The sequence below is a fragment of the Pocillopora verrucosa genome, chromosome 6 (genome assembly GCF_036669915.1).
Source record: "Pocillopora verrucosa isolate sample1 chromosome 6, ASM3666991v2, whole genome shotgun sequence".
NCBI classification, from domain to species: Eukaryota; Metazoa; Cnidaria; class Anthozoa; order Scleractinia; family Pocilloporidae; genus Pocillopora; species Pocillopora verrucosa.
In genome coordinates, this window is record NC_089317.1 from 14,718,412 (window position 1) to 14,742,827 (window position 24,416).

Here is a 24,416-nt window from a genome sequence, read left to right on the forward strand (position 1 = left end):
TTTAATATTTAGCTTCATTTTAAAATGCAATTGTAAGGTTGATGTATTTTTTAATTCTTAGTTACTCCACCCTGCAAAAAGAATTAAACCAATAAACCATTCTAAGTCCAAAGATACATACAAATACATACATTCAAACAATTTGGAGTATTGTGTTTAGCATCCCTTGAATATCTTTATGAGGAAGAGTTTCATCAGATTGAATGTAAGGTTTGAAAACAAGGGAAAATCATTGCTGGGAAAAATTTGAGATGGATTATAATGTCAACAATTATAGCCTTCAATCCTGCACCTAAAATAGAATCTCCCATTAGCAATTACTCATGATCTATTCTGCCTTACACAATCTTCTAGGGAAGACTCGATTGTTCTTTTAAATGAAAGAACATTTAATATCTAACAAAATAAACTTTCTCAAAATGAAAAAAAAATTGAGTAAAGTGCACATCAAATTAATACTTCCTACCTAACTATAGAATAACCTTACAAAAAGTTAGAAAAATTAAATGCATAATTGAATTCAAATTCAGTTTAGGTTAGAAGCTCCTGACTATGAACAAGACATTATAACCAGAGAATAAGATACTAAAATTTTTTGTCTGTTAGTTCTAAATGATTGGAACACTACTGAACATTCTGCAAAGTCAGGTCAAATTTTGGGAAATATCCACCAAAACACATGACCAATGAGTCCATCAGATTTCCAAACCAGGCACTTCTACTACATGTAGAGAATGTCATACTCAGACCTTAACTTTAATTCAGCTGCATTTTCATGGTGACAGCAAACTGAAGTCAATTGAAATACAATTCCCTATGTTTCTACTTAATGCCATGACCATGACAAGGAAAGAGGGTGCCACACCCTATTTAATGTTGCCTTTACTAGTATCTCAATATTGAAATCAAGGGGAAACAATAACCCTCAGAGGAAATATATATTCATCTTTTAGCTTAAAGACAGTCTGTGTTTGATTGACACTAATGGAAGCCCCAAATATTTTGGAACAAATTGTTTTAATACATTGTCAACATGACGTTGACAATGTGGACATTGGAATGCTGTCAATAGAGAGTTAAATTACTCTCTCAAACAAAAAAGGCTTCCACTGACTGTAAAACTTTAAGAAAGAGTATTCTTGAGTAAATATCCGTCTGCAACATTTGCATCCTATTAATGACAAATAGTAGTATGAGCGAGAAATTAATTTCCTTTGTTCCTATTAACAATAGTCCAAGGCATATAAACTGGATTCAGAGAAAAATTTTTGGCTTTCTTGTAGACTGAGGCCATCCCTTAAACTACTTTGTTTCCAATTCCCCTAACCTACCCATTTTTCAGAAAATGTAAAAACTGCAAATCAACTGTCTGAACTGTTTGTGCAGCAAATTTTTTAAGAGTGAAATATTTCACATTCTCGCTATATTTCAATGGCAGGTGATTGAGAAGTGCTTGAGTAAGGAAACTAATTAGCAAGGGAATGCACCCATAAGCGATATCCCCTTCTTCTTTTTCTGGCCTGAACAACCAACAGACATACTTTGACAAAGTGAAGGTGATGGGCGTCAACACGGTAACATGAGGCCAAGTGCAACTGTACTTAAACAACAATGCCTGGCCCCCTTAAATCAATTTTTGGCACGAATTAATCGGTTGGCGAGACCTCTTCTTCCACTGTTGATTTCTCTGTAAGTTCAGACAGCAAAGGTCACAGTTGATACGTTTTGGCCGACTGCCACATTATTGTAGGACGAAACCCGACCCCAGCAGCGCGTCCTTTACCCGCTCTATTATTCAAAACCAATTTTTGGAAGAAATCTCTCATGTCATTGGAAATGTTATCTCTTTCTGTTTAATAAATGATAATGTAAGTCAACAAAAGTCTTTTCCGGGAAGAATGTGAGCAACTGAGAATTATCCAATTTTATAACGAAAGCTTTTGATGTATTTCGGGCGCAAACAATAATCTGATAGCATGCTGAGAACTTCGCTTTAGCTAAAAAACGCAAACGATAAAGACGCTATGGTATGACAACTTCGCGAGTATTGGGAATTCAAAAAGGTTGTGATAGTCCTATCTAGAGATATGTAATAGATCCTCAGCAAAACTAGGCAGAGCAGACAAGGAAATTGTCGAACGAACGGAAATCCGATTAAAACTGACTCGCACTTCTTCTTTGGTGCGTGCGACAAGCTGCATGTATTTAATGAAAAATGTTCTTTGATGCTTCGGGTCAGTTCGTCTCTTTCAAAATCCTATTGTAAAAGACTTAATCACAGAATTACCAAATTAAAACCACTCTAAAGCCCAAAGCCCCTGCGTAGCGATCCTAACTCAGAACGTCCTGTTAGCGTTCTTTTATTAGCAAGTTGTTGAATTCATTTACAAAAGATTACGCTCATGTACTCAGCTGCATGTCATAAAGATCTACAACATCCACTCCCTCTCTATACACTGTACAAATACACCTTACCTTACTGATACAGTGACTCTCATGTAACGACCTTTACAAGAACGTTCTTTCTGTGAACACTGAATCAAAATTCTCGTAGATGATGCGCAACGTGGGAAACTGATACGATATATGTCAAACTCTTGACGTCGATGTATTTAGAGCCCGGGGAATGTCAATCAGTTACAATGACTAGTGGAGGTCACGTCATCATGTCCTTACAAAAATAATTAGAGATCGGCTCTAATTGGATTTTTTTTCGGAACTGGACAGGAATAAATATTAACAAATTGAAGAGGATCGACGTATGACTCAAATATTTAGGTTATGCCCGGTGGGAGAGACGATTAATTTCAAAATTTGTAACAGAGAGACATCAGCTTAGATGACCAGAAAGAGGAGAGAAAGACAACGAGAGTGGAACGTACATTAGCTTTTTTCAAGTCAGTCGTTTAGGTTTGTACCGATGGTCACCCAAAACTCTCCCTCATGCTCTGAACAAATAGATCAGCAGGAGGTGGACCAATATAAGATGATTATAAAGGTAATAATAACTCACCACTTCTAATCATTTCATTATATGGGGCTCTTTGCCATCAAACGATTTCGCAATTCGAAAGGGAGATGATCTTTTCGCTGAGGCGAGGAGCCAAACACGAATAATTTACCAATCTTTTTCCAGGCTTTCCCTATTTTTCTTCCTCTCTAAAGTTTTCCTTTATCGCCTAAAATGGCCCGAGTTACCATTTGTGTCAAGCCCGTCATCGCTGTATAAAGGGTCTGTTTAAAAATAGTTTGTGATGGTCATTCCTGAAAACTTTGGAAGAAAAAGCTCTCAACAGCAACAACAACAGTAACTTTTTTTAATATGATAAGCAGCTATTCGGTAGCAAAATAATTGTCACCAAATCATGCTTAGAATGTCATCTTTGCAAATTATTCACAATCGATGCTAACTACAAAATCTTAAGAAACTATGGATGCCGTCTAATTGTTAATGTTGTAAGAAATAACTGCAGCTGAACTCCAAAGGGGATATAGTTTGTACTTGCCACAGCTATCGCCCTGCGCTAAGCTCGATAGTGCTAAGTGCGCGTTTGGAAACCTGTGAAAATCCCAAGACTGCGACGAATACTCTTATTGACTTGTCAACAGCCGTGGACAAGCTCATCAAAATGTCTCTTACATTTCAAAAGCCACATCAGGTTTAAAAAGAACAACGACAACAACTCGTCGTTTTATGAAACGTGGTAATGTTTTTAACTCATTGTTTGATATTCTGCAGCTAAAGGTACGTGTCAGTGCTGTGTTCCTTCTCTTCCATTTTGCCTACAGTTTCTTTCTTGTCATTCGGAAAATCTTTGTCAGAATGTTGTTGTTTATGGGTGAAAGCATCAAAATGTTCTTTGTTTGTTGTTTGTTTTTGTTCTTGTTGCTGTTTTAAGTTTTTGTTTTGATTGTAGTCCAATTGTTGATGGTTTATGTCTTGGTGGGGAGGACGTTGTCTCTGGTTTTTCATGTCGCTGCGGTTCCCACGCTGTTCCTTGTCCACATTGTACGGTACAGTCCAAGGACTGCTCGATCTCGTTCCTGTTAAGCTGAAGAGGCGTTTTACCCGGTTGGACGCTCGATGTGCATTTTTCTTGATCTGAAACACAATAAATGTTTCATTACGGCATGATGGACGTTATTTTCCAGTAAGTGATAAATTGTGTGAATTGCAACGCATGATAAAGAGAAAATTGAGTTCATTTTCCCTATTTATTTGATGATACTTACCTCGTCATCAAACCAGTATTGAGCTATCAGGAAATAGAGCCCCTTAAACAGTAAATGGATAGAAACATGAGCTAATTGAAAGATCTGTTAAAACTAACTGATTTCTGATCTTTCAAACTACTTTTTGCCTGCAAACGATTAGAAGGACTTCTCACCTGCATGGAGTTTAAAACAGCAAAGAGATATTGGAATACTAGAGAAGTGTTGTGGATGGAAATGAATCCGAGCAGCCATGTCACACCCAACAGCGGAACTAGAATCACCAATGTCTTAAACGCTGCTCTGTAGAAAAAAGGGGAAAAATTGTGAAGCAAACTACGGATTCGTGCATATTAGACGATAATTTCGAACTCATTTAAAAGAGATGCCAACTTCCCAACACGTGTGGAAACAGGTTAATCTCTCACGTCACCACTAGTTCGTCTACATAAAAAAATATGCCATTGACTCAAATCGATCTCTATTTAAATTACGTGTTCCATACAAAAGAAGATCCCTCAGAGAAAATGAACCGAAGACCTAGCGATAGAGACCTTAGAATTATCATCAACGAGAACTTGAAGTAATCACCCCTGTTTTCCTTAAATTTAACAAGGTCTATAGGCCCACCTACCTCATTTCGAGCTCTAAAGCTGACATTTTCGGGGATCTTTCCTTGTAGCGAGCCCTCTGCACTACAGTTTTGATGGCTACAATCAACGCAATCACGTTTACCTGCAATCCGGTAATAGAATATCACCTTACCAAGGAGTTGAGAAATTATTTAACCGACAAGAAAGTTCTGGACCAAAAGGAGACAAATTTGTTTTCAAAACTGCGAGTATTGTCTTTTATCAGTTTGCATTTCTTGTGAAAAGGTGTTGTAATCGCATTATTCTTATTCGAAAATACTACTGCACCGTAAAAACTGTTTTTATTAACCCCAACCCCCACCCCACCCCACCCCACCCCTCAAACACTTAAACATTGACGTGTTTCTTGATCTCAATATGCGACACACGTGAGGGGAAATAAAAAAATTTACCACAATTCAAATATTTGCCCCGCCGGGCAACATGATGCTTGGAATTCAACCAGTATTTCGGACAATGTATTTTGATGAAAAATCCCCTTTTCTTTGTGTGTGCCATTGTTGACAGGATACTTTATGTCCAAAAAATCACGACATTAATCGTAACTTCCGACTTTCTCTCTGTTTATCTTTAAGTTGTTTGCGACGTCGTTTGCCATAGTCTGCTTCGTGTACTCACCCAGCAGTATAATCCCGAGCAATTTTCGTTTGTTGAGGGATGGAGTACATTACATCTGATACATTTAGCTCGCGTAATGTTGGTAGCGTGGTCATGTGTTATTCATGAACAACAGATACCTCCCTTACCAATAATATAAATGCCACTGGTCCAGCAAATGACCATATGACTTGATGAGAAATCCAACAACTATAGAAAAACCATGAAATGCAAAACAATTAAGCCCTTATTTGTTTCTCTTATCTTCATTTCATTCTTTTCCTGAGGCGGAAATATCTCTTTTCTCCTAGCGCCAATGAGAGATACAAAGACAGTACAGGTTTTGTGCCAAGGAAACATGTTCACTTGTTTTTGATCTGCTGGATTGCTCGGCTTGTTTAAAACTGGCCTTATTATTTTGGACAATAACCATGGTAACGGGAAAGTTCGCTTTAGCTCAGTTGAATAGATGGAAAATTAATTACAATCCAAGAATTTTTTTAGAACGACACTTTGCAGTACATAGGTTTTGTCGTCTGCAAACACTGTGAAGTAGAAGTTTTCAAGTTCCTTGTTTACAATTTATTTATATTTATCTTTGCCCTTCCGCAACCAGTTCATTTTATGTCATTTTTTCTATTCAGGTGTACCACCACGCGATGATGTTAAAAGATCCAACTTACAAGTTATCTCTTACATATTGGTGGCGGGAGATGCTTGCTGTTACTGCCACAACGACAGCGGGCGCACCTAATAGGTAAGGAACATTCATTAACGCAGACTTCTTTAAACCTTTAACCCCTAAGAGTGATTAGGATCTTATTTCTCCTTCCAATATCACCGCTAGATCAAACATTAAGATCACCAACTAAAGAAACTCAAACAAATTCTCCATGTCAGCATCTTAGGAAATGTTTAGAGAAGAGTATAAAGAACATGCTCACTAATGTTAGGATGTAAAGGGTTAGCTATTTCTTTTTTTGCCTGATTATGACCAAACTACGTTTAGTTACACTGTCCCTACCTCACCATGCCACTGTCCCTACCTCACCATGCCACTGTCCCTACCTCACCATGCCACTGTCCCTACCTCACCATGCCACTGTCCCTACCTCACCATGCCACTGTCCCTACCTCACCATGCCACTGTCCCTAACTCACCATGCCGTCAGTATTCAGTTTGAGATCCAAAAATAAATGACGTTTTCATCATTTGAGGGATTATGCCCCCCGTCCACCCACCCACTCACAAGTAGTTATTCTTTTATCTTTCCTGAAAGGGCTATCACGCAGGTATATCAGATTGCTAAGTAAATTGATCTAATTTTGACCTGTGGCAGGTGCACTTAAAAACTCTTACTTAATTCGAGATAATCTGGGTTGAAACTTTAATCTAATACGCCAAAAATATGCCTACCCCAAGCAAAGAGGAAATAAGTTCTCACTTTACTGGTGACTCGGAAAACTTTCACCATACCACGGAGAAGATTGATTCCCTCGACCATCATCCAGAAAAACGCCGCCAATTGAAAATAATGGAGAAGAACGGCAAAAGCGTAACAAACAGCCTTTACATAAAACAAAAAATAAAATAAATGAGTTCGTGGAACTCCCTTGACTAAGAAACGACTACTGACATCAAAAGATTCGCAACAGAACTCGATATTGGCGACTGATATTAGGTTACGTTTCCGCTTTCAAAAATGAGTACAGTAAGTATGACTTTCGCACTTCCAAACTTACCTTTATTCGAGCTCCAGGATAGGCGATAAGAAAAAAGAAAATGGCGAAAACCTCAGCTGCGGCTAGGTTTATGTGGATGTTTAGAGTCTCTGTTCGCCTTCTGAATACGGATAAAATTTCAAACACCGTAGTGTTGAGAGGATTAGTGATTGTTATAGGATTGAGTTAAGTATAATTAGTAATCGTGTTTGAGCGCCAAGATTACACGGCTCGAGTTGAGACGTACTTAATCTTATTATTAATTGATCGGGTCAATAACAAATCGGATTTGAATATGATGAGTTTTAACACTTTTAAACCAGTAGTGATGAACAGGTTACTAAATATCTAAAGAAAATAGAACCAGTTAGTTTCATTTGATTTTGTTTCTCGTTTGGAGCCGGTCAACCTAGACACGAAATAACTTTTTGCAGCCTTGATTTTGACTGATAAGAGTGGTAAGGGTCAAGGTATTGCTGAATCTCGCTGGCTGGAAACATCAGCTGCTTAATTAGTGATTGACTTTTGGACAGTCACGCCCATGAGAGACAGCTTCTTGTTAAATGGGCCACATTTGAGAGTTCTGGTGACAGAGGCGCATTATCCAATAAAATGAAAGCAGTAAATGTGATGGCTCTTGGGACACAATCGGCTCAGCCTACATTGTACGTTATTATCCAGATAATCACTATTTAAAATTTAACAGATCACATGCATTTAAGGGTCAGAGCAGAGCGCTTTCTTGACAACAGAGTGAATCAAAAGTAGCACATAATAGGCACAATTTAAAACTGAACAATACCTTAGGAAGAAAAATGCAAACAACAAGATGATATAACAAACTAAGGCGATCAAACATCCCACAATGGACACGATGGACAGAATAGTCTTATGCTCTTCTGAAATAGTATCACCTTCCTACAAGAGATGGAAGATATGTGAGTCTGATATACCCTGAATATATCATAACCAAATAATGATCGCATAAAAGAAATTGAAGTACAGCCTAAAACTATCAAACTATTTCACGGATAAGGGCTATGCGTTTTCCCGGTCACCAAGATTGTTTAATCTGTTGCCACCCAGGAAACTGCACTTAATCAGCTTAAGAACACTCTTTTAGGAACAAAGGAACATTTTGAACTCATGATTTTTCCCAGTGTTGGAATTTACGGTCTTTAAGGCAAGAAAAACATGACTTCATTCTAAACCATATCAAAACAATTATTGTGCGAAATAACAGTGGTGTCTTCGAAAAGACCTCTAACAATGACGGTAAAAATATAAAGTTTGTTCGTAACATCTAAGTCGGATACATGTTTGGTAACATGATAAGAATTAGTCTTACGCTTACGCTTAGCTTAAGGAAATACAAAATACTAACAGAAACAAATTAACTCAACCAGTATCATGTACTCTTTCACGTCTGAAGTAACACCCTAGTCTCACGAATCAAGCCGTGGTAAGTTGTTAGGAGCATGCATAGTAGTCTCAGGAGCATCTTTTGATGAAAGTAAAAAGTTAATAGTCAGCGTTCTACGTGTTCAACGTACATAAGCGCCATGTACATCCATAAGTACAGCAAAGCTTGTCATGTGATAACAGTGGCACACTGTGTGTGATGAGCTGACCTCATAAACAACACACCCTGATGAAGACCAAACTGGAGGGCTAAAATCAAATAAATAAAATTCGACTTTAAATTATTCATTAATGTAAATCAGTGTATTGTCAAGTTACGCCTTAATGAATTTGGAAAATCTTTTAAAAAGTCCATAAATCGCTGAAAGCTCACTCGGACACATCGGAATAAACATTTCTGCAGGTTAAAAAACATGTCCTCATCGAACTCAAAAAACAGAGACACCACTGTTTTGATTTTATTCGTCTTGATTAACAAACTCGAAGTATCAATCCATGTATGCTTCGCCTATAGCTTCCTTTTACCTTTTACTTGCCGCACAATACGAGTCTTGTTGTCTATTTAAATCATTTTATAACCCATGTGGTGACGTGATGGTCTGTTTCATTTAATAAACACTTACTCAGTGGTGACATCGAGATACACACACTTCCGTACGCCGTCAGTATTCACCTGGCAAAGGGAATTAGGACAAGACATAAGGATGGAGTTTAATATAAAATAAATATATATATATATATATGTTAAATATCAAAACACTGTGTGAACACCGTTATAACGTAAAAGTCGACTTCATGATATCTGCATGGATCGAGTAAGAAACGTGACGTGTCTTCAAGGTATCAATAAGCCGTAGCTGAAATCTAAGCGCCACAGATACCACACGGGCCATACGGGCCATACAGGCTCATTCTATCTCTTTTCCTTTTTGTGCCAAGTGGTAGATTCACATAAATGTCGGTAATGCTCAAGGATTAAGCAAGACTTCCTACAGGATAATAAGCGATTGTGAGATGTCGTGGGGATTTTTAAAAAACATCAGCTGTGGTGCTTTCGCGATGACGAATAGCCTGCGTAGCTGGCGGTTTTTTCGGGCGCTCGATAAAAAGAGATGGGGACCGCGATAAAGACCTATGCGAGGAAAGTATTGAATTCAGTACCTTAGAAACAGCTGACAGATTTATTACAACCGGATGACTCAAATTATTAAATCTACTCCCATTGTTGAAAAGTATTGTGCTTGACATAATTCCTGAGTCCATGACTCTGTTGAAATGCAACAAGTATATGAATAAGCAGATGACTTCCATACAAGCTCCTTAAGTATGGTGAGGCTGGCACTAGTTTTACTAGTTTTGCATCCAACATTACCTCTTGCATTTTAAATTTCCATGAGAAACTTTTGGTGTTCCCCATTATAAAATAACCGAGATAGAACATGTACTCTGATTGGTTAGAAAACTCACGTTTATAGCGGGACAGGTACACCTACAGGCATTTTGTAATAGCAATGGCTTGTCAACAGGTGTTCATGGATGGACATGGTTTATCGAAATCCCCAGGTTTGCATCGATTTATCCCAAGCCCATGGTATCTGTGCTCATGAATTTACCCGAAACCAGAATTATGATTAGTGAACGCATTTTCATGGCAGAATTTGATCAAAAGAACCAAAGAGATGTATTGAAAACGGGCATAAATTTCATTAACACGGCGTTTGTAAAGAAATTTTAAGTAGCGAAGTAGAAGGGAAAGAGGGAGAGGAAGACCAGGCGTTGAGTGGACAGCTGGCATTAAGGTGTGTCTGGGACCCAGGAAAGAGAAGGATGGAGAATCATGCGGCCGCAACCCCCGGAAGGGTTTGCGAGAAACCATTTTCCGTAAAATCTTTTGTATATGATGACCATTTAATGTGCAACCAAACATTTGGTCTTTGCACTTATCAACTTACTTGCGTGCTTGAGGATCCGCTGTTACGCTGATATCGGAAAGCAGTAAACTGACGATAGACACTCCGTCTAAACAGATGGGCTGAATGAGTTACTGATATTACTGACAACTCCGAGACAGTAGGCTAGAGACTCGGGTTTAAATATAGAGTACCTTGATCCTGTGCTCTCCATATAAGAGATGATGGCAAGTTGATGTTATTGGTCTGTTCAGCATCTTTTGGAAAAGATACGGCTTCCGCACTGTTTTCTGACGACACAGGGGGCAACATGTCCACTGCGAGGACTATGAGACAAATAGCAGGGAGAAAGAGGAAAATAATTGCAAATTAACTTTGACTTTGAAACTGGTGAGGGGTCTATTGGGCTGAAAAACTTGAGTTTTCATACTCATCAAACCCTTCTTATGGACAATCTTCATATCTTTCGGAATAAAGTTTTTGAAGTCATACTGAATGTTCGTCCTCAATGCTAATTTGCTTCAGGCTTTAATCGATTTGATCTTTCCCCCAAACTCGCTGTGATATTATGATATAAGAGGTTTTGGGCAAAATTCAATTTTCAAGGGTCAAGCAAGACTTAGCCGGCAATCATAGTTAGTTTGTCAGCTTACAGAAATGTCAGTGACTGGCCTAAGCTGAGTTACGTTGAGAGAAACAACTCCTTTTCAACTGCTTTTCAATCAAAAATAAAACTTGATCTTTGAAATCCTCTGTGGTTCAATTTTGTTACTATAAATGGGAAGTAATATAATTCCATGCTCTTCCTATGTAGTATTATTGGATGCACCCCTCCCAGCTTAATTTAAAATAAATATCTTACCCTCCATGTATAAGCTTGAAGGATGCTCTTTTCAGGCACACTTTACCGAAATTCAAACATGTGATAACTCAGTCAGTTTTATCATGATAGAACTGACTTTTTTTCCTCTGAAGTGATTCGATGGTTTACCATCATCGCTCAATTTTGTGTCGTTAGTTATGGAACAATATTACTACCCTTTCTCCTCTACAACCCTAACCTCCCCACCCCTAACCTCCCCACCCTCCCCCTCCCCATGGAGGCGAAAAGACACCGACTCACCCAAAGATTCAGTGTTTATCTGGATACTTTTCGGTTCAGTGACGCCGCCTTCCCCTCTCATTAATCCTCGAACCAATAACTCTCCTATTTTTTCACTCATTTGAACGACCTGTGAAATTTGATCTAAGGACTAAAACAAATAACACAGTTACGACGTTTCATAGGTGGCTTCTCTGCGTTAAAGAGTTTAAAAAATATATAAATGAATGATGAAAAATAATGAGGCATTTATTACTGTTAAGGCCTATTTACACGGCACGACTTTGTCGCATGCGACAAGCTTACGACAGGCCTACGACATGACTTAAGAGTCGTAAGCGAGTTGTAGGTTTGATTTACATGAAACAATTCGTGTCGTAAGCCTGTCGTAAGCTTGTCGCATTTTGCCAATCACTGTATGATAAATCGTTTTGAATATGGATTGAAATTACCAAAGATGGCTGTGCCTTTCCTACAGGGTTCACGACACTGTCTAGAACTGTTCCTAGTTCCTGCAAACAAAATAATACATACAGGAGGTTAAGGCAAGCATTTCACTCACAGGCCTGTGTTCTTTTTCCATGACCACTGCGACAATCACCATGAAGTATGAAAAGTATACCTTCAAATTTCTTTCAGCAGTCGATTGATTCAAAGAGACGCCTTCTAATGATTTCAGTGCTTCATCCAACTTCTTTAAGGTGTCTTGTACCTAATGAGAAAGGGCCAGTAAGAGTAGGAGTTGACAAGTTGAAGTTCTTGTAAACTTAGAGCAGTCAGGTAATTTAAAAAAGCGGTTAAGATAACTTGGTTATATTTTAAAGTGAAAACAGTTCTTTTAGGGCGACAGGAGAAGAGATCGATATCAACAATTCAAAGTGTTGAGTAGATCAGTAAACTGAAAAATGCAGCCCAAAAGAACACACGTTCACATTTCCCAACCCTCGTACAAACATAAATCATACGTGAGATATAAAAAGGACTTGCGTTCAATTGCAGCGTAGAGGTCTCTGTTGAAGTCTCCGAAGTGCTGCTCTGAGAGTGTTCTGTAAAAAGGTTGAGGAGAACTAGTTACCGAGAACACAATGGATACCAATAATAATCACAATACTGCGACAATGGCAAGAAGGATTATTGAAGGATCATACCGGATACATTTGTATTCCTGACCCCACTCGTCGGCGATGGCTGCTCTGTAATGACAACAAGTTCATTCTTCTGAATTCGATCCCTGATACTGTTTTTGATGTAAAATCATACACTGACTATCCTCAGAGGAGGGTTAATTTTTTTTTTATGTCAACTGACTCAGTATTATCATAACGAGAGTGAACGAACTGCATATCGAATACACTGAGTAAGACTTAGATTTTTAGCTCGGTCGTAAAATTAGAAGAGAGATCAATCTCACTTTTCTATAGTTTTCTAGTTCCGACACAAAGAACCAAACACCTTTTCATACCGAAGAAGACTGAATACTAGATAATTTTTATTGAGTTCTTGAACACCACCAACAGCGTCATTTGTTGTACCCTTTAATAGGCATTTGTAAGCCGCAATTTTATAGTGTCAGTGTTTTTATATATCGTACTTTGTACACACCTTCTACTTTCTTGGGTCGTTTGCATATGAAAAGTCTTACTGTCTTACAGTAGTCTATCTGCCACTTGTGTACATGATTGTAGTAAGCGCAGCGTCGTCCTGTCTCATTTTTTGATCCCTCATCGTAGCAGGCGGGATCCTGGCTGTGGTACCAGTTTGTGTAATTATATGGCTGCTTGTCCACCCATCCCATTAAGTTACTTTTACAATTTCTGTGAAGCCCTATGTAGAACGTCTCTTTGGGTCGAAGGTTTGTATTATTGATAAGATGATGTAAGAAATCGTTTTCCTTGTCACTTAAAACACTTGTGAGAGAGCCATTCCTTTGTCTGCACCACCTCACGGCATTCCAAAATCCAAGTTTTCTGTCAACAGCAGTATATACATAATAGCACGAGGAATCATTCAAGGTCCATTTATCTTGACAGTCAGCTTTTAAAAACAAAAAAAATTCTTGCTTAACCAGAAATCACTGAAAAACAGGCGCTGTGCAGAAACTTATGCTGACGTGCCATTTGGTTCATGGTGAGACCTACAAAGGCTAAGTTGGGATACTTGTGAAGGAAAGTGATGGATCTTGGTCCTTTTTCTGGGATATCGTGGAATACTGAAGTGATGGGATAACGAAAAAAAAGGGGATTGTATGACGGAAAGGTCGTCAAAATTTTGTTTTCTTCATTGTTAGCGGTAAAGTACACAGATGTTATAGAGTTCATTTTTGACACTTTCATTGGTATGTACTATGGCAGTGTTAGAAAAAGATCGACATCTACATTAGAAGAGATCGGGTTTTTTCTTTTTTTTTTTTTTTTAAGGCCTCCTCTGTTTGTGTATAGGTCCTGCTGATATGTACTTAATAGAAATGATGCGTGCAGAGAAAAGAGTAGTTGATACTTGATCGGCATGATAAGGCATATTTGTTGTGCCGCGCTCGACAACATGGACTAACTGATTGTTATTCAGCTTATGATTTCAATAAGCCCATGCACCTGGAAGAGTAAACAACGATAAACCAATTTGTTTTTATAAAAGTGGTAACACTCTCTCTTTGCTACTTTTTCTTACAAATATTTTGATTATCTTGGGTGTGGAAAGAATTATAATAAAATTGTATATGCTATTTAGTTATGAAGCCCCATCTTAACTTGGACTCAGTTTATAGTTTCGTCCGTAAGTGTGAGCCGTGTTGCTACAACAAAGAGCAACAGTAATTCACTTGGTATCAATTTTCTTTCGCTGCGAACGAAAATCTGGCAAAACCGAACATACATTCATGCATTATTTAACAAAGCATTCAGTCAATGAATCGATCTTGTTGATAAAATCTCTGCTTTCTTTTAAGTTATGCCGGTTTGCTCGTCTTGCGCAATGCACTAAGACTTAAACTAGACAATTATGAACAAATTCTCTGTAAAACTTCTTCATTCTTTAAAAAAATTATTCAAGGTTCAGATGAACTCTGTTAGAGGAGCTCTTCAACAAGTGCTTGCTTAAAATACCGAATGGCAAACGGCTCAAGTAACTGAATATCTGACTCTCTGTGTCATCATCATACTAAATTGTTGTTGATGCTACTTCATTATATCTGTCCTTCTCTCTATTCACCTCTTGCTTGACAACGAGGTGAACATGTCCTCCTTCCTCCAGCTGCTGTCGCATTAATCATACTAGAAACTTCAAGATCCTTATGAAACCGACCAACTGATGGAAGGACTTACCTTGATTGCTTGATGTCTGTCCATAGTAGACTACTAACATCACAATTGTTGTGCTCAGGGTTTTGGTAAGGAACAGAAAGCCAGTCATCGTCGTTACTGGCGAGACCGGGTCGGAATTTAACTAATCAAGTAAATTCGTTTGCTCAACAAAACTTCCTCCCCCTAGGGGTCACCTAAATCAGCATGGTGGAGGCCTTTGCACTCACTGTGTATTCAAATTCTGGGTTTAAAGAAAGTTTTGTTCTTCAAATGATTGTCTGATCACTCTCGGTGCCTGTCAGCTCCAAAACAGACACAAATAAACCATTTCGAATCATCTCGACCGCTCGTTTTAAAATATCTAAATTGAGCACAAAATTTCATTATCCTTGGATCACTATTCAAGAACATTCGAATTTCACGCTATGTTAAACGCGAGACAATTCAATTATTTTTAGCTTGCGGTGTCGTCGATCAATCAACTGATTCAAATTTAAACGCTGCTGAACTTTGGATTGACTGGGTAATAATAATTCAAAAAAGGGGTTGAATGTAATGGAACTCGACCTCGACTCGAATTATAAAAATTCCCAAACTCGACATATCTTTCTTTGAGTGCATCAGTGCGACAAAGTACACTATTTCCACTGAACAACGAATGTTAATTACTTTATATTTTTCAAAACAGTTTTTTTTAAACAAGTCATGTTAAAAGCATTCTCAACAGTCCAGCAGCCCAAGCGACCCCTTTTTTCACGACTTGGTTATACTACTTTTTTTATCAGGGAAATTTCTTGTGTCAAATGAAATGGTGATAATGAGTGAGACCACTGCGAAACGAAAAAAAAGAAATTAAAAAATGTTTTAAGCCACGCAAGTTCTCCCACTGTTTCCAATTTAGCCACATGGGAATTTATGTTTGTGGCAAAAATTACTATTTTCCTCTCTTGGAGTTAAAATAATTTAAAAACAGCTTTGTGAGATTCGACAGGGAACAAGTCTAGCCCTCAATAACCAAAATGTGCCCAGAAATATATCCCCCTATTAGCCCAATTGTCCGATAAGAAACAGTGCCAATGTATGTAATGAGGCAACTCGAGTTTCTTTTTGTCTTAAAAAAACCATCTGACGTTGAGCTAACGATTGATTCCTTTTGTCAGTATAGATATTATCTCTGGCCAATAGTAGGATGAACATCATTTACTGACAAGTTTAGTGATCTGGTTAATTCTGAGATAGGGGTTTACTAAATGATGAACGTTTGTTAATTTTTGTGTTTTCCAACAGTTAATTGCTCAGGCTTGGGTTTGGTCCGTAAAGGCTGCTATGTAGTCTGTTCAGATACAATAATGTTTATCAAAGTTCAATACATTCACCTCGGTTTAGTGCATCAAAAAAGCCCTCTTATTTCCAAAAAAGGCTTCAAATCAACCCGATTATATCATTAAAAGGTCTGGGATGGTCCCCCCGACAGGAAAAATTTATTGTCTCATATATGCGAAAAACAGAGCTAAAATATGCTTGAGATCTTTTCACTTTTTGCTACATTTGCATTTGCACTCTTTTAATATCACTGAACATACGAGTATCTGTTTTGTTTCCAATTCGTGTAAAGGAAAAATTTGAAAAAAAAAAAGATCAATTTTCAAGGAACACCGGCGATACTCCCTCTCCCTAAATACTTCAACATCATTAACTGGCCCCAATTTGGATGGCAACTCACAATGAACATACAGTCCCACATAAAAACCCTCCACCGATTTAATTTCGCTTTACAATCTGAACTCTCTCCAACAAACAGTAAATGGCTTGGTTCAGTATAACCTTCAAGCATAATTCAGATTGGCCTCCCAATTTCAGAATACTTCAGATCATCTCGTTCTATTTCTCTCAAGAGACAAGTGTCATTACAAGTAGATTGCATTTGAATCAACTGTTGCATGATAATCCTTGACAGCCAACTGCATTGCAACAAAATCATTGTAGGTCATTTGCAAAAAGCGACTTACAAAACTTTGCAAGGTTAACAAATTCATGTTTGTAATATTTTTACTTCCGTACACTCGAGGAAAGAAGAATTAGGAATTAGGAATTAGGAATTAGGTCTGCAACCTGCAATGTGTCAAGCAGTTTTTTCTGCTGAGGCGGATGCACCAGTTTTAGAGACCACCCTGGTTCGTTTAAGTCTCCGCCAATGACCCGTGTCGTAATTCATTTCAAAGAGCATTTCCACCAATTGCATCTGTTGATTGCCGTCTGCTAACGTCACCGTTTCCGTGTTTTCACTCAGCTTGATAGTTACTATCGAACCTTGATGGGGATATGGTTTCTCTGCAATCAAACGTGTGATTACAGGATGAATGAGATAGTGGGCATATATCCACACTTTTAGTAAAAATAACAAGCTTTTCAAAGCGACAAATTAATCAATTCGACTTATTTTGCTCACAGAAATCACTAACATTAAAACATTAATTTACCTCGTGCACCGGCCATAAACCCAAGAATAAGGGCCTTTTCAGCGCGACTCACTCGGTTCGCATTTTTGAACATTTCGTGAGCAGCTAACATTTGTTCCCGCTGAAAAATATCAAATTTGGAAAGAATAAAATCAAACCCGAAAGCCTGACAACCGTTTCCAAGAGGGAATTTTACAGAAACAAGAGAAGACCCTGAAAGATCCTGGGTCATATCTTCACAGACAAGAGTCCAAGAACAATACTCACAAGATCACCACCAAATTTACAAAAATCTGCGAGATCATCATGGATTACTGGTAATGCAGAAAAGACCTGTTCAGGAGCTTGAGGCTAAAGAATGGCCTACGTCTATGAAGATTCGTCAAGAACACTGCGAAATCTTAGTCAGACTGCGCCTTGTGTGCCACTTTACGGTACATTGTTTGGGTCGGGATTTGGAATTAATTTACTAGAACGTAGCTAATTGTGGGTTCTCTCTTTAATTGGTAGTGCTCAAAGAACGCCAAAACTACAGACTGTTTGTGCTAAATGAGAACATTGCCTCATAAGGGCACAAAGTGTTACCGTTGTTCTACTCTTATGTAGAGCGCACGTACCGTTAGCGTAAGTTGCCGTTTATTTGCTTGCTGTTGCTGCTGTTGTTGTGTGTTCGATGCCCCAAGGGAAGGTGCAGCAGGACTTCTTGTAGAATCACTAGTGGCTGGTGATGTAGAACTTGAGGAACTAGCGGCCATTGCAGCAGCTGCCTGTTTTTGTTGTCGCTCTCTCATTATCAACTGGCGCTGTTGTTCCATATGCATCTTCATGTAAGAGAGCACACTCTTAGTTATGCACGTACTCAAACATGGCACGATACGTCCAGAAATGCATGAAGCAACGAAAATGGCAGATTTGACGAATTTTTTGTCGACGATTTTCACGGATTTGACGAAATTTGTTAATCCGTGGAACTTTTGTCAAAAGAACGATTGTGACGAACTTTCGCCAAATTTGATGACGAAATTTATATAAGTGAATGGATATGACCTTGAGAGAGGGGCCCCTAAAAGTTGACGAGTTTCTTTACAAGGAACCCACAAAGTTTACTGGCAAAAGCCACAAACTTGTTAACAGTGGCAAATATGATGAAATTTTGCTAAGGCTTCTCTTAAATCAGGTAAGTTCACAGGCAATTTACATGTGAATGGGAAAGAGTTTGTAGAGAGGAACCATGAAATTAGCATAGTTTATAATGTTTTGTAATATGGAAACTTTCACATGCAGTATCATGTTGGTAGTTTTGGTATTGAAAATTTCAAAAGCTATTAAATTGTCTTTTTTTTTTCAATTTAGTGGTAATGAAAATGTTTGCAGTTAAACTGAATATATTTACAGCTAAAAAACACCCACTCAGATATATCTTTCAAAGGAACCCACAAAGTTTACTGGCAAAAGCGACAAACTTATTAAAAGTGGCAAATATGATATAATTTTGCCGAGGCCTTTCTTAAAATAAGTCAAGTTAATAGACAATTTACATGTGAATGGAAAAGAGTTTGTAAAGAGGAACCATGAATTTGGCATAGTTTATAACGCTTTGCATATGAACATGTTTGTGGTTAAATTGAACATATCCAAAGTTAAAAACGCCTCCTCGAATATACCTTTAAAACGAACCCACAAAGTTTACTGGCAAAAGCGACAAACCTGTTGAAAGTGGCAGTTATGATAAAATTTTTCCAAGGTTTTTCACAAAATAAGTCACGATAATATACAGTTTACAAGTGAATGGAAAAGAGTTTGTAGAAAGGAACCATGACGTCCCATAGTCGAGACGTCAGCTTTTTAACTCTTTACCGTTATGTCAATTTTTATAGCACATCTGCATTTAAACGAGCTCTTCGCTCATATGCGATATGTGGTTAAATAAAGTTACTTACTTACTTACTTACTTAGTTTATAATGCTTTGCAATATGGAAATTTTCACAAGTACTATAATGTCGGTAGTTTTGGTATTGAACTTTTCAGAAGCTAGTGATTTTATTTCAAATATAGGGGTAAACATGTTAGCAGTCGTATGGAATATATTCAAAGTTATGAACGTCTATTCATAGAGAAATAAGATATAAAATTAATTACTTCGTGAGAAGGCCACAGTCATTGTGTTAACGTCTCATTGTCAAATGGAGTGATGCCCAATTTAGATCAGTTTTCGGTTTTTGCGACAAAAAACTTCGGTTTTTCGGTATTGCTGTTCATTTCGTTTTGCGAATTTTACGTGTTTTAGCATTTGGTTTTCGTCAAAAATGCGAGCGAATTTTCAGAATTTATTGCCGGTTTGTCTTCTGAGCGGCTCGACTGATCTCGAACAGCCGCGAAACGCAAATGTTATTAAGGGAAATCCGTGACAAACCAAATGTCGCTGAAATAACTTCTCGTTGGTGAAATATTGTAGCGATCCGTAGGAGGTCACGCGTTGTGAATAGCGCTCAAGACCGACCTTGCAATGTGGAGCACTTAGGTCGATCAGTTTGCGAACTATGGCTTTCAACGTGCTTCGCGCACCGGCAACGGATAAAACTCAAGGACCTTGCATTGATGAATTTGATTAAAAATTCGCCAAAATCGTCGAATCCACGAACATTCACTCGGTTTGACGAGATTTCTTCAGATTGTCAAATCTGTCATTTTCGTTACTGCGACATAAGAGAGCATGTTAAAGTTATCGAACCTTGTTTCCTAGGCAACAAAAGAACCAGTAAGAAAAGAAAGTCTTACTTCCAACTCTCTCTTGAGGTTGATGGTGCTCTCATTGAGTGCGTCTGCTGCTGCAGGGGTTTGGGAAATGTTTGAGGGAGCCTGGGGTACATATGAGGGAGCTGATGATGGAGCTGGCATACTTGATGATGGTGTCTCTGGGCTTGATGGTGGCTTTTTTAAATGGATGAGGTAAAGTAGAAAAAATCATCATGAATAGCAATGTGCCAATCTAGGATTTTGACAAAAGGCAGGGCCCACATGAACCTGTCACTTTTGTACCTTGGGGTGGAAAAAAATTCCTGATCTGGTACTAGAAGTAGCCTCTTGAAATTATTTAACTGATATATTAAATAAAGTTAAATGTGGCTTAGACACATCACACAGACTTGAAAAGAGGAACAACAATAACAAGGCAATCTTTTACTCATGGAAAGAAAACAATGCGAAAACAGATAGCTTGACTAATGACCTGTACTATGTAGAATGCAAAGTTAATCACATCGTACAGTAACATGGCCTTTTTAATTTGACTAATCATAGTAAAAAGAGGTCTCTTCTATCCAACAGGTTTAATTAACACCTTTATATATATGGACATTTTTGAACATTTGAAAGGTTTATGTACCTTAGTTGGTTGAGTCATGGGTGTAAGACCTGCAGCATAATCAGGTGTGCTTGGCTCTGGAGGTTTGGTATTGTCAAGTTTCTTCTGTTTTGCCTCCTCTGCTTGTTCAGACTCTATTGTAAATAACACCATATAAAAGAATCACTTCTAAAATCTGTTGATGATAATAACTCTAACACACAGAAAAACTGAAAAACAAAAGGAAAATCTTATTTAAAGATTGGTTCATCATCAAGCAACCCATACATCAGCTAAACATTTAGCCTCACACCTGATACATATACTGTCCAATTTAAATCATTAAGCTGAGTTTAAGACAATGAAATTCTACATTAAAGTAGAGAGTTGAATAATGCTTTGCCCTCTTGACTTTTCTGACAAAACTTGAAAAGTGACCAGTTGCAGGGTAACTGTGTGAGTGCTTTTGTTACCTGCCAATTTCTTTCTCCTTTTGAGTTCTCTACCACCTCCTATTGGCTGCTCATTTATGTCCAAAAGCTGTGGGCATAAAGAGAATTCTCACACAGCTTGTTTTCAATATATCTCCCTAATATTTTGACTGTTGTAACATGCACATATAGCCACAAGATCTTCAGTTCAGACTTCAGCAATGTTTTTGTTTTTAGCATAAATGGGGAATTGTAATCATGTAAACATTGCAGAAGACTGCATTATCTAATACAATACACAATAATTATGAAAATAATATATTCAACCTTCTAAAGAAAGATTTTAAAGAAGAAAGATTATTGTAGTTGTCTATTCTAAAGCAGTAGTAAAAAGTATATAGCCTGTAAAAAATGTTCAAGCTAGAGTGGCATGAGTATTGTGCAGTGCTGATACAGTTCTTTGCTAAAGTGAAAACCACATTTCTTTTCTACTCATTCAAATACCAACAATTTTTCTTCAGTCAAAAAACTTTAACTCTTATAACCAAGGTTGGTGACTAAAGGTTTCGATGATAGCAGTTAAAATCAGTTATAACTTGTAGCCATTTATAATAGATACCGAAAAAAAGCAGAATGGTATCTTCAAGATAACAGCCAGTGAGTGTTAATGAACATGTACAATGGAGACATTCACCTTTGTACGGCCATGATGTTTGAGTGTAGCAGCAGAGATAATGCTCCGTGATGAACCAGATGATGGAGTCCCTCTGCTGGGGGTTGGACGGTTTGATGTTCTTGGTGTTACTCTTACTATTGTTGAGAGGAGACATTCTTTGATCAATATAGGTAACATTTTAATACACCTAGTCTGTATTGATCGATTTGCATTAATTAATATAGTTATATTTAATGAAATAAAACAAGACACTCAGTTAACATTTTCACAATAAACAGCATAAATTATGGCTGAAATTATAAATGTTGTTCATATACAGTAGTGTTTGTTTGATATTAATTCTGTTACTGACCAGGAGCTTCAAACTTCTTAGGTGACTGAAGTTTGTGGGCTGAGCTCATTGATGCTCCAAGACCTTTTTTATGTGCTGAAACTGCTTCACTGGCTTCACATACAACACAAAAAGAGATTGTTAACATTCATCATTGTTACTCACTAACTGGATCTGTTACTGAACTCAGTGGCATATGGTGCAGACCAAAAGAACAGGAATTATGAGTTTCTAGTTCAGGTAAGTAGATTTGGCTTGAAGTACAGGTGCATAGGCTGAGTCATATGCCTTTGTTACAATATCTAAATAATCATGAGGAGTTACAGTTTGCATCAAGCTCCTTTCCTTCTGAAGGGAAAACCAAGCAACCCTACACTGCCATTGGTTAATTTGATTTCTAAAGAAAACAGATAAAGTGTATCACTTGTCCTTGTCTCTATGACAGATTATCTCCTGGGACCTATAATCCACATCAAAGTATTTTAATCATTACTAGGCCATATCTCCTACACTCTCTATACGAATGCAAGTGACTCTTTTAGACAAGTTAAGGGAAAGGGTTTACAAGAAATTATAATCATTACACTCTCTACATTGTCAATATATATGTGTGGATATTACTTTATTAAGAAAAACAAAAACAAATACCTTTCTGTGTAAGTTCTGCTCTTAGGGCAGCAGACTTTGGTTTTCTTCTAAGTGTAAAGTGTTTGGGAAGGGGAGGCTGGTGTCCTACCATGGCAACAAGGGCTGTTCTGTTTAAATATAGACATTCCAGAGGAAGAAGACTAGATCCACTATCTGGGAGACTGGTAACTTAAATAAAAACACCATAAAAAGTAATGGAACAATGGATCCATGTTTTAAGGGGGCACCCTTAGGGTAGGGAGAAAACTCCCCAGAGCAGATTTTTAGATGATAGCTGATAACTATTCAATTTGTTAAAATGATGTATTTAACGAATAGCTTCCATGTTGTTGTACACTTATTTAGTAACTGATCACAGATGACCTCAAACTGTAGTAAGAATGAAAAAAGGCCCATAGGGCACAGCTTAGTGTGTCACTGATTTTCTCACAACATTTTGATGTCTTCTGTGATCTTTTACTGAACAGATGCTTGAAATCTTGGAATCTACTTGTTTTATATAATTAAAAAAAAAAAACGAAATGATGTTAATGGTGACGTCATATATGCATCTGTCCTCCAATAGATAAGTAAGAACCAATCAAATTGCATGTAGTAGATTCAACTTATTATATAACTGACAATCCCTGTTGCAGGGGCATTTAAAGACAAATCTATATTTAATCAAAATAGCGTATGTACGTGTATTTCAGGAGCTTGAAACATAACTTGTCACAACACCATTACTGACGAGCATGTTGTACAGATGTAAATCTTACCAGTTTTTCTGATTTCTTCTGCCACTTCTGCAAACACTGGGCTAACATGCTCGAGATGAACATTCAGAATCCCTGTACTTGGATAATACTTCAGAATCTCTGATAAAACACGGACCCACTCGTCTTCATCCTGGCTTCCAATCTCAAATATTTCGCTCATTTCACCGCTCATTTCCTCAATCACTCGACGAGGAAGATGGAGAAAAGCCATTAATAATTTTACTTTTACCTGCGTTTCAAGCCTATGAAAACACTCTGGAATATTACGGAGGACGTCTTGGGTTAGTAAAGATCGCAAACTACTACCAGACCAAGAATCGTCCGTAGATAATTTGTTATGAAGCCACAGGGCTGTGTCTGCCTGACGAACGGACGCCATGTTGAATATCGGCAAAGTATTACAGAGAGGGAGGGGACTCGGGAATACTGATAAAAAAGGGGAGGTTTCTAAGCAAGTTGTGTGCCCAGTAAGTTCCGTGTTCTTGATGACTAGTGGTGAGCTAAGTATGTAAGGTGCAGGTGGAACAACAGACAGCGCCTATGGCCACAATTTGACATGATTTTGAACAAATTTTAATACCTCTTCTTCTAGTTAACCTTTTTTGTCAGCATAAGGGAAGGAAACTCACCCTCAATGCCTCTAGGAGGAGTCAAGGATCGCTTATTGGTAAGTAAACCAAGGAGCCCGTACATATATATGACTAATATGTGGTAGTATCGATCTCTTCCTGCCTTATCAAGGGATGATAGTGTGTTGTCGGTGTTTGTTTACGGTAGGGAGAGAAATTTGTATGCATTAAAATAACCCTCAGGTTTATCTCAGGGAAAAATGGAGCGTCGCTAAACCAAAGA

At 37.9% G+C, this 24,416-nt stretch overlaps 4 protein-coding genes across 10 annotated transcripts in view; 1 reads left to right on the forward strand and 3 right to left on the reverse strand.

Moving 5' to 3' along the window:
* The window catches only part of LOC131773581 (cysteine-rich motor neuron 1 protein), a 34,740-nt gene extending 32,140 nt beyond the window's left edge, over positions 1-2,600 (reverse strand). For all 3 annotated transcript variants that reach the window (XM_059089526.2, XM_066168317.1, XM_059089525.2), the window contains exon 1: positions 2,476-2,600. The gene's annotated coding sequence lies outside the window, so the exon portion shown is untranslated. The remainder of the gene's footprint in view (positions 1-2,475) is intronic.
* Positions 2,601-3,303: 703 nt separating this feature from the next.
* Positions 3,304-15,050, reverse strand: LOC131773566 (adhesion G protein-coupled receptor L4). The gene is made up of 21 exons (XM_059089514.2): positions 14,939-15,050; positions 13,221-13,652; positions 12,767-12,811; positions 12,606-12,664; positions 12,241-12,330; positions 12,071-12,130; positions 11,640-11,769; positions 10,711-10,842; positions 10,559-10,625; positions 9,768-9,873; positions 9,230-9,279; positions 8,738-8,855; positions 7,987-8,102; positions 7,206-7,305; positions 6,880-7,030; positions 6,146-6,212; positions 5,612-5,672; positions 4,847-4,947; positions 4,389-4,515; positions 4,234-4,275; positions 3,304-4,102 (listed from the first exon to the last, which is right to left on the reverse strand). The coding sequence occupies exons 1-21, from the start codon at positions 15,024-15,026 to the stop codon at positions 3,740-3,742; spliced, it is 2,505 nt and encodes an 834-aa protein (XP_058945497.2). The 5' UTR covers positions 15,027-15,050; the 3' UTR covers positions 3,304-3,739.
* Positions 15,051-16,660: 1,610 nt separating this feature from the next.
* On the reverse strand, positions 16,661-23,966 carry LOC131773577 (negative elongation factor A-like). Its single transcript, XM_059089522.2, has 10 exons — positions 23,565-23,966; positions 22,807-22,974; positions 22,180-22,272; positions 21,846-21,961; positions 21,194-21,260; positions 20,763-20,875; positions 20,156-20,308; positions 17,994-18,197; positions 17,398-17,497; positions 16,661-17,248 (listed from the first exon to the last, which is right to left on the reverse strand). The coding sequence occupies exons 1-10, from the start codon at positions 23,941-23,943 to the stop codon at positions 17,040-17,042; spliced, it is 1,602 nt and encodes a 533-aa protein (XP_058945505.1). The 5' UTR covers positions 23,944-23,966; the 3' UTR covers positions 16,661-17,039.
* Positions 23,629-24,416, forward strand: part of LOC131773557 (phospholipid-transporting ATPase IF) — a 29,877-nt gene continuing 29,089 nt past the window's right edge. For 4 of the 5 annotated variants that reach the window (XM_059089503.2, XM_059089504.2, XM_059089505.2 and 1 more), the window contains exon 1: positions 24,051-24,231. In XM_059089503.2, the coding sequence (XP_058945486.2) occupies positions 24,199-24,231 (33 nt within the window). In that variant the 5' untranslated portion in view covers positions 24,051-24,198. Of the gene's footprint in view, positions 23,846-24,050; positions 24,232-24,416 lie in introns of those variants that run through there. The other variant, XM_066169036.1, reaches the window with a different exon arrangement.

Coding starts and splice junctions, on each gene's coding strand:
- LOC131773577 (XM_059089522.2), bottom strand. CDS start 23,943: ATGGCGTCCGTTCGTCAGGCAGACACAGCCCTGTGGCTTCATAACAAA. Junction 22,975..23,564: donor AGAAGAAATCAGAAAAACTG/GTAAGATTTACA, acceptor TTTTTATTTAAG/TTACCAGTCTCCCAGATAGT. Junction 17,249..17,397: donor GTTTATGGCCGGTGCACGAG/GTAAATTAATGT, acceptor GTTTGATTGCAG/AGAAACCATATCCCCATCAA.
- LOC131773566 (XM_059089514.2), bottom strand. CDS start 15,026: ATGACTGGCTTTCTGTTCCTTACCAAAACCCTGAGCACAACAATTGTG. Junction 10,843..11,639: donor GATAAACACTGAATCTTTGG/GTGAGTCGGTGT, acceptor TTTGTCTCATAG/TCCTCGCAGTGGACATGTTG. Junction 4,948..5,611: donor CAGTGGCATTTATATTATTG/GTAAGGGAGGTA, acceptor ACCGGATTGCAG/GTAAACGTGATTGCGTTGAT.